The sequence below is a fragment of the Salvia miltiorrhiza genome, chromosome 8 (genome assembly GCF_028751815.1).
Source record: "Salvia miltiorrhiza cultivar Shanhuang (shh) chromosome 8, IMPLAD_Smil_shh, whole genome shotgun sequence".
Lineage (NCBI taxonomy): Eukaryota > Viridiplantae > Streptophyta > Magnoliopsida > Lamiales > Lamiaceae > Salvia > Salvia miltiorrhiza.
Genome location: NC_080394.1, coordinates 12,220,177 through 12,229,646, shown reverse-complemented (window position 1 = coordinate 12,229,646; position 9,470 = coordinate 12,220,177). Strand labels below are relative to the sequence as shown.

At 32.2% G+C, this 9,470-nt stretch overlaps 1 protein-coding gene across 1 annotated transcript; it reads left to right on the top strand.

Moving 5' to 3' along the window:
- Positions 1-3,633: 3,633 nt before the first annotated feature.
- On the top strand, positions 3,634-8,464 carry LOC131001054 (beta-galactosidase 13-like). The gene is made up of 17 exons (XM_057927231.1): positions 3,634-4,126; positions 4,237-4,332; positions 4,400-4,512; positions 4,619-4,685; positions 4,765-4,857; positions 4,938-5,081; positions 5,182-5,276; positions 5,343-5,448; positions 5,513-5,716; positions 5,787-5,954; positions 6,022-6,200; positions 6,276-6,385; positions 6,534-6,643; positions 7,165-7,272; positions 7,349-7,453; positions 7,518-8,006; positions 8,087-8,464. The coding sequence occupies exons 1-17, from the start codon at positions 3,950-3,952 to the stop codon at positions 8,204-8,206; spliced, it is 2,484 nt and encodes an 827-aa protein (XP_057783214.1). The 5' UTR covers positions 3,634-3,949; the 3' UTR covers positions 8,207-8,464.
- Positions 8,465-9,470: the final 1,006 nt, after the last annotated feature.

Below are 9,470 nucleotides of genomic sequence, written 5' to 3'. Positions count from 1 at the left end.
GATTGAATTTCATTCTTAATTTATTATAAACATGCTAGTAGACGTAGTTTGTTATTGAAAGAGCCTTTGTTCCGACGGCGTTTAAAATAGTCACATGTTACACTATATATGTTAATACATGTCTACATGTTACAGATAGTCACAATAAAATACTAGAATTTTAGACAACTAAATCTATAATTCTGCATAAGCCAAATTACAGAGTTACACATACGCACAAGCGAATTGAGGGTCTTTCTTTCAGTTTATATTTGGGGTTTTGGCAAATAATATCATGAACTATTTTAAATTTGTAATTTTAAAGTGACTTTTGAAGTGTGGTAAATTAAATTATCATCTTTTTAATTTTTTGCAATTTAGTTGTCCTAATATTTTTCGGTCGTCAAATTGTTTACTAGAAGTTTACGTGGATTAATTCGCCGCGTAATATTCATGTTACGACGTCGTTTTCTATAAAATTGTTGATATTGGAAATTATGGTGCAAATATAAGATACAACCCCTTTATAATTTAGAGAAATTTTTAATTAAAATAATATGAAACGGCGTCGCTTAAACCTCACAAAAACGACGTATAAGTTCCAATTCAACACTCTGGCGATCGAAAAATAAATTTGAAGGATAAAATTGTAAAAATTAAAAAGATGGTAATTTAATTCGCCGCACTTCAAAAGTCATATTAAAATTACAAATTCAAAATAATTTATGATTTTATTTGTCAAAACCTCTTTATATTTTATTGAAACTCGGCCTTTTAGGTGGTGGATTTGTAAATTACTAAATTCTTTTAAAATTTTCTGCTTTTTTCACTTCTTTAATATATAACTTCCTTTAAGAAGTGGAGATTATGTGAACATTAACATAAATAAGCTGTGATGGCCCGGGTTCGATCCCTCTTGGGAGCGAATTGGAGATTGGAGATATAAGGTGGATTTTGGTGAATGGAGAGATAAGGTGGTTCTTGGAGTGGATGGGGAACTAATTACTAACATCTAACATGACTTTGTCCGATCAAAAAAATAAGTTGTGATGGCCCAACGGCATAATGATGGATACGTACCCGTTTTCCGCACTTTAATTTCAACGTTTGATGCATCTATTAAAGCTTTGAAATTTGTTGATCTTAAAAAAAGATTTTGAAATTTGTTAATCCATGTGGCTTACCTAGTGTTTTTCAAGACAGGGACAAAAGGTCTTCAATTTATTGAATTACATTAACATAGTAGTACACAATTAATTTTCAGATAACCAATTTCTCTTGACAAGTAGGTGGCTTGTCCCAACAAGTGATAAATATATAGTAGTAATTCTCAATTATACTCGCTCTGGATATTAATATGTATCCTATTTAATTTAACCTTTTTCCTTACTCTTTAGCAAGTGTTTCGTTGTAAAAATTTAGAGTAAATTATCTATTTTCTTCTCATTACATCCCTATTCAATACTTTTCTAAAATTTAAAATAAAATAAACGTAAATTCTATAAACTAATGGAGTAGTTATTTTGACATATTTTGTAAGAGTCCATAATACATTTATGAAATGTTTTATTTTATATATATGATTGATTGTGCCAGATTTTGAAGTAGTTATAGTATGTTTTATATGTGAAAAGAAATACTCCTACTACATTTATACTTTTGAAAGAACACACCAAAAAATAATGATGAGTTCAAGAATCAAGATAGGTATAAAATTAAGAATAAATTTTTTAGTGAAAATTATAATTAACTACAATTTTCAAATAATCAATAAAGATAGGGAGCTCAATAATAATAATAATAAATAATAATAATAATAATAATAATAATAATAATAATAATAATAATAATAATAATAATAATAATTATTATTATTATTATTATTATTATTATTATTACTTTTTAAACTTATAAGGATACGTTTTGAACTCAAAACGTTAATATGGTGCGGTTCATCAACCCAATTTGCGTGAAGTTAGCATTAATTATATTGTTAACCAAATCAATTGTACTCCTTAGTTGGCTGTAGACAAATCAAAAGGGGTGTAGGAGTATTTAATTTAATCAATTATATTAGTTTGTTGGTGAATTAAGATATTTATATATTTCACATGAACAGAAAGTTTAATTAGCCCCCTCCCGAATAAATTGTTAAACGAATAATTAAGCCTTTTTTTAGTTTGATTGATTCATTTTTTTTTTGCTAATTTAACAGTATTAAATAAATAAATTTAAAGGCCGCATCACAGGGGACTCGAACTCAAGACATTTGGCCTTAGGCATTAACCCCTTACCGCTTGGATAACACACACACACAAATTGATTGATTCATTTTTTAAAACTGGAGTTCAGATGTATACATGAAAAGAGGTTAGTTGGGGCAGTTAACCCACAACTCAACTAAATTAACATCAATTATAAAAACAAAAGTAAATCAGGTCCACATCAAAGTGCCAATATATCTACTGCTTATCAGTGTAATTAAATTTTGTATTAAGTCGATGGTATCATTGTCTAATAGTGTTGGAGTTTTCTAGATTTTAGAGAGTTGTACTCATTAGATCTGTTTAATTGTCAATTATTCCCTCCATATCAAAATAAAAGATATAAGATTAATTATCTATCTTCCACATTTGATTGTATTGAAGAATTCAAGTAACGAGCACTCTATTTTTAGTTTTCCATTCAACACATCCAACTCGACCTAGATAGGATATCAAATGTGTTGGTTGTATTTACCTAAACGAGCCTGTAGAAACTTTAACTCGGTGATTTATATTTAATGGATCTTGATTTTAATATTTATTAATGTTCGCTAGCTAGCTATTTGAAAATTTAACAAAAATGGTTTTGTTTCCCAAACACATATAACACCCAAAATTTGCATATCTTAAAAATTAGGCATGTGATGAAATCCGATTATTCAAATTATATTTATTCATATTTTAATTATTGAGCTATTAGAAATTAGGCATGGAATGAAATCCCGATTTCAACTGTCATTTAATTATATTTTATTGGCATTAATGAACTATTCGATTTCAATATTTCGAAACCATATGACATCATAGATTTTGAAATTGTTGAAAAGACCATAGTCAAGTTATTTGGTTGTTATGGTATGGTCTGGAGACAGATTATAAAACGGCTCTTTCATGATAAATTGATAATCAATCTAACCTAATTCTTCCCGTCATCTCTCATGAACTAGTTTCTTTTATTAGTATTATTATTTGTATTATTTTGTATTCAAAATTCGAGCTATGGCTTGGCCCTTTTAGTTGAACAATATTAGCCCATTAATGGTGACCCAAGTAATAAAATGAACACGAAAATGATGTGCTGGCCGTTGCAATCATTGGTTAAAGTATTAATTAATCATATACGGACATATAAAAGTATAATTGATTATATATAGTTGTGTATTTTATTACGTTTCATCATATATATGTATATTGATTTATTCCAACATGTACGATCTCTCCCTACGTAAAGAAGAGATTAATTTTTATGTTAATAATCTTGGTTAGGGCTCATTTATGGCCAAGTAGTTTTGTTCTTGTACTAATCCTTTTGGCGCTATATAGCATTTAATAAATTAAGCTTGTCTTAATTCCCTAGCTCTAATAAAACTATACCCACCAAAATTAGATAGCATTGTCCCATAATTTGCTCGAAATGCAAGAACATCCACAACCACATTTTAGCCAAAAAAAAAAAGGAAAAAGAAAAACCAAAGGCGCACATAAAATTCTATACCAAGTCAAGAAAAGTTGAAGAAGAAATCCGAGAAAAGCTCCGAGGTTGAATATGTGCCTTTCGTTGTGGTTGTACTAAAACATGTGCCTGCATTGCGCTCGTCTTTGTAGCTTCCTGGCACCTCGTCCCCATGTGGAAGAGGTTGCAAACTAATTAATTATAAGATCAAAATAAATATTAATTTAGCATTGATAGAAGGTAGGAAACACAAATGGTAGATCGAGGTAAATTGGTGTTTTGCGCTCTCTTGGCGTTGCTCGCTGCCAATGCCAATGCCAACGCCAACGAGGTAAAAGCTGTCTCCTACGATGGCCGCTCCATGATCATCAATGGCACCAGGCAATTGCTCTTCTCCGGTTCCATCCATTATCCACGCAGCACTCCTGAGGTTATATATATAGGCATATCAAATTAATTAAAAGAAAATTTTAAAAAAAATAAAGATAGATATATATATATATATATATTTGATCATGTTTTTATATATGTGTTGTTTAGATGTGGCCAAAGCTCATCCAGCAGGCTAAAGAAGGGGGTCTTAACCTGATCCAGACATATGTGTTCTGGAATATTCATGAGCCTGTTCAAGGACAGGTATGTAGCTATATATGTTAATTATACAATTAATTCCAAATCTTAATTTGTTTGTTGGTTGGTTCAGTTCAATTTTGAAGGCAATTATGACTTGGTGAAATTCATCAAGATGATTGGAGACAATGGTTTGTGGGTAACCCTTAGGTTGGGACCATACATTGAGTCTGAATGGAATATGGGGTACGTACAAACGTACTTGTTAATATATACAACACATTTTATTTTATTTTTGTTATAATTTCCTATCATCCAACATATATATTATAATATATTGTAAATTGAGCAGCGGATTTCCATACTGGCTAAAAGAGGTCCCAAAGATCGTATTCCGTACTTACAACGAACCTTTCATGGTAACAAGTTCAATCTATGTGATAATTAGTTATATTTGTATTGCATGGTAATAATTTGAGAAAAATGGCATGCACGTAGTTCCACATGAAAAGGTACACAGAGATGATCATCAACATGATGAAGAAGGAGAAACTCTTTGCAGATCAAGGAGGGCCTATTATCATGGCGCAGGTAAGTAGGTTCAGAAATTGTTTAATTAACAACATAACATATACGATGATGATGATGAACAAAAATGGTGGTTTGTGCAGATTGAAAACGAGTACAACAATGTTCAACTATCATACAGAGAAGATGGTGAAAAGTATATAAAATGGGCAGGGGATATGGCTGTTGGTCTCTACAGCGGCATTCCGTGGATCATGTGCAAGCAGAAGAACGCCCCTGACACTGTAGTAAGTTTCCAACTCAGACAATACTATATCAATTTTCATCCAATATCTATATATATGATAGGTGGTAACAAATAATTATATTGTTGATTAATATATTCAGATTAGTACGTGTAATGGAAGGCATTGTGCAGACACATTTAGTGGTCCAAATGGCCCTAACAAGCCATCTCTATGGACAGAGAACTGGACTGCTCAGTAAGTGTTTTAGTAATATTGAATTGAAGGGAGAATTTGGTTGATGGGAAATGTGAAAATTTGCAGGTACAGGGTATTTGGTGATCCTCCCTCGCAGCGCTCAGCAGAAGATCTAGCATATGCTGTGGCTAAATTCTTTGCCAGAAATGGCACCCTCAACAACTATTACATGGTATATGTGTATATATATTCTTAAATTATTCACTCATTTTTATATTCTTAATTAATTTCCACAGTACCATGGTGGAACCAATTTTGGTCGAACAAGTTCATCGTTTGTGACAACACGTTACTACGATGAAGCCCCCCTTGATGAATATGGTTTGAAGAGGGAACCTAAATTCGGTCACCTAAGAGACTTGCACAGGGCTTTGAGACTCTGCAAGAAGCCATTGCTCTGGGGCACGCCAAGGCTGCAACAAGTCTCCAAAAATGTAGAGGTAATTAATAAGGCAGTAGATGAGATAATTAGAAATCAAACAAAATTAACTAGTTATTGTATAATTGCAGATCACAACTTATGAGAAAGCTGAGGATAACATATGTGCTGCATTCTTGACAAACAACAACACAAGGGAATCTCAGACGGTCGAATTCCGAGGTGAAGAATACTACCTCCCATCCAAGTCCGTCACCATTCTCCCCGATTGCAAGACCGTCGTCTACAACTCTCAAGCGGTAATTAATTAATGCATTAATTAATTAATTAATTAGTTAAGGTTTCATGATGAATATTGCGTGTTAGGTTGTTGCACAACACAGTTCTAGAAACTTCCTAGTGTCGGAGACAGCCAAGTTGAGCAAGTGGGAGATGTTCAGAGAGAGCATCCCAACAACTGATAATTTGGAAGTGAAGAGCGTCTCACCAAGAGAACTCTATAGTTTAACAAGAGATACCTCCGACTATGCATGGTTCAGCACCAGGTATATATGCATATTATTAGTATTTTTTTTATATGAAGATATTTGCATGAAATGATTGTTTAATTAATTTGACAGCATCTACATCGATGGAAGGGACTTGCCCATGCGCCACGACGATCTTCCGGTGCTTGAGGTTGCAAGCCTTGGTCATGCCTTGCTTGCCTTTGTCAATGGCCAATACGTTGGTAAGTTTACCACCAAACCAAACAAATTCATTACACTATAATATCTTCGGATACAATTACAAATGAGATTATTAGGAATTCAATCGTAATCCTTCTTGAATTAATAAATATGGATCACAAAATTAAGGCTGTGTATATATATATATAGGTTTTGGACACGGTAGTAATGTTGAAAAGAGTCATGTATTTAAGAAGCCGGTGAGTTTTAAGGCCGGAGTTAACAACATCACGTTGCTCGCCATGACAGTTGGTTTTCCGGTAAGTACAAAATCTACATTGTCTCCTGTCTATCTTTGTTTTTCTTTAATTTGTTAAATTATGAGACAAGACTATTAAGATGTGAATATATCAATTGTAAGGTCATCAATAAAAACCTCTTAGGAGTAGTAATTAAAAGAAGCGTAGTGTAACTTTTCTTCCCCATATTATCATTTTATATTTGATTGTGATTTTTTTAAATATTTTGTTACATATAAATATAAATGAAAAATAAATATTGCATATATTTTTTATTTTAAATTTATATTTTACATATCATATGTAAAAGTAAAGTTTTTGTAGAAAAATTTAGTTCAAGATGCATATTACATATATTTATAAATAGAATTACGCAATTTCATAAAAGAATGAAAAGGAGAAGAAAGAAAAAAGAAAAGAAAAAGAGAGAGAAATGGCTACAAAAGTTTAGGCAGGAAAAAAAAATTGCAACTTGCTTCTGCTTTATGTATAGATTATTATTTGATTTGATATAGAATTGTAATATTAGTTGGAAATTGTAGAATAGTGGATCCTTCATGGAGAGGAGATTTGCTGGGCCTAAAGCCATACTTACTCAGGGGTTAATGTGTGGAACTCTTGACATTACCAGAAACGAATGGACCCAACAGGTCATCATCACATTCACCAATTTCTCTTCTAATATAGGAGTATTATTTTATTTATTTGGATAATTTAATTTACCAGGTTGGACTGAGCGGAGAGAAGATGGAATTATTCAGTGAGCAAGGCTCAAAGAAAGTGAAATGGGGTCCCTTAGATGGAAATCTAGGCCCCCTGACTTGGTACAAGGTAATTAATTGTAATACTAATAAAAAAAGAAAAGAAAAGAAAAGTTGAATTTGTTTATTTGCAGGCATATTTTGATGCGCCGGAAGGAAACGAGGCGGTAGCTCTGAGAATGACAAGCATGCAAAAGGGAGTGATTTGGGTGAATGGCATAAACCTTGGGCGGTATTGGGTATCATACCTCTCAGCAATTAACAAGCCAACTCAAGAAGAGTATCACGTGCCGCGAGCCTACTTGAAGGACAAAGACAATCTGTTGGTTGTCTTGGAAGAGACCGGCGGCGATCCTCGGAAGATCCAAGTGCTGACTGTCAATAGAAACACGATTTGCAGTGTGATAACTGAGTTCCACCCTCCTAATGTGAAGTCATGGGAGAGGAAAGACAACAAGATTCGCGAGATTTTCGACCCCGTGAGGGCGGCGCATCTCACGTGCCCTAACGCCAAGAAAATCGCCAAAGTTGAGTTCGTGAGTTTCGGAGAGAACGAGGGTGCTTGTGGGGCCTTCGTACCGGGCAAATGTGACTCCGCCAAGGCTCACAAAGTTGTTGAAGAGGTAACAACTAACACTACTCATCACTTTCTGCATAAACTGTCTTCTGCTAATTTTATTTTATTTTATTTTATTTCAAACAGCTGTGTTTGGGGAAACATGATTGCACGATTCCATTTGAGAGACAAGCGCTTCTTGATGGTGGCAAAGATTCATGCCCTGATGTGGCCAAAACGTTGGCTGTGCAATTGGCTTGTACCTAATTTATAACCTAAAATGCTTAAGTTATTAGTTTTGTATATACCAGTTTTACATTGTTTAATTTTCTAGTATTTTGTAGAGCCCCTAGGTCACAAACAGACCAACTTTGCGATTATACGCGCGCGATTTTTGTTCACATTTCTATATCTACTCGTTACGTTATTTATTGAACAAAAATCGCCTAAAATGGGCTCTCTATTATGATATCAATCCCTTGTATCTCTATCTAAAGGAATGGACATCTTTTCTTATTCACAATATATATACTTAGGGTGCGTTCTCTTTGGTTATAAAATTATCATGGAAAAATGAGAGATAATCAAAATTTCTACCCTTGGTGTGATAATATTATCCCTCCTTTGTAGTGAAAATGAGGAATGATTAAGGGTCAAGTAGGAAATGAGGGAAAAGAAAGGAAGAATTTAAAGGGTGAAATTTTGATTATTCCTCATTTTCCCATGATAATTTTACAACCAAAGAGAACGCACCCTTAATTGCAGATGGAGACTAAAAAACATGAATAGAAATAGAATTCTGTCAAAATATAATCAGAAACTGAGGGAGGAGCCCCATTAATTCCCAAAAAAAAAAAAAAAACAAGAGTTAATAGGTCAATCTATATGTTCTCATTTAATCTATACTAGTATAAAAAGTGTCTTGGACACAAAATATAGATTGTCTATTATATTCCTATTATATATTTTATTTTAAGAATAGCTTTGTAAATTATATATTATAAATTTATAATAATATATCAATTCATTGGACATTACACTAATTATATTTGATATGTATCTAGATGATCTCATGCTATCATTATCTTAATTTATCATTACATGAAATCAAATTTATTTATAACCATTCAATAAGAAACCTGAATTCATTAACTATAACCAAACTAATTTTTCATCATTATATTAAAAAATATATTTGTGGTTTCGCTTCACTTTTCTATTTAATAAAGAAGAATTAGATCTCAAAAATACAATAACAATATATTAATTCATTAAATATACATTAAAAATCTATCTTCGACTTTTATGTTAACCATGAAAAGAATAGTTTATCAAAATTTTGATATTAATTAATTACCATTGAATAAGAAACATGAATTCATTAACTATAACCAAACTAATTAATTTTCCATCGCTATATTAAAAAATATATTTGTGTTTTCGCTACATTTTTCTATTTAAAGAAGAATTAGATCCCAAAAATACTACTATTAACAATATATTAATTCGTTGAATATACATTAAAAATCTT

What these genes read in the sequence shown, in the direction of transcription:
- LOC131001054 (XM_057927231.1), top strand. Translation starts at nt 3,950, where the DNA reads ATGGTAGATCGAGGTAAATTGGTGTTTTGCGCTCTCTTGGCGTTGCTC. An exon ending in CCCTCAACAACTATTACATG is followed by an intron (nt 5,449 to 5,512) that starts GTATATGTGTAT and finishes TAATTTCCACAG; the next exon opens with TACCATGGTGGAACCAATTT. An exon ending in CTCACAAAGTTGTTGAAGAG is followed by an intron (nt 8,007 to 8,086) that starts GTAACAACTAAC and finishes TATTTCAAACAG; the next exon opens with CTGTGTTTGGGGAAACATGA.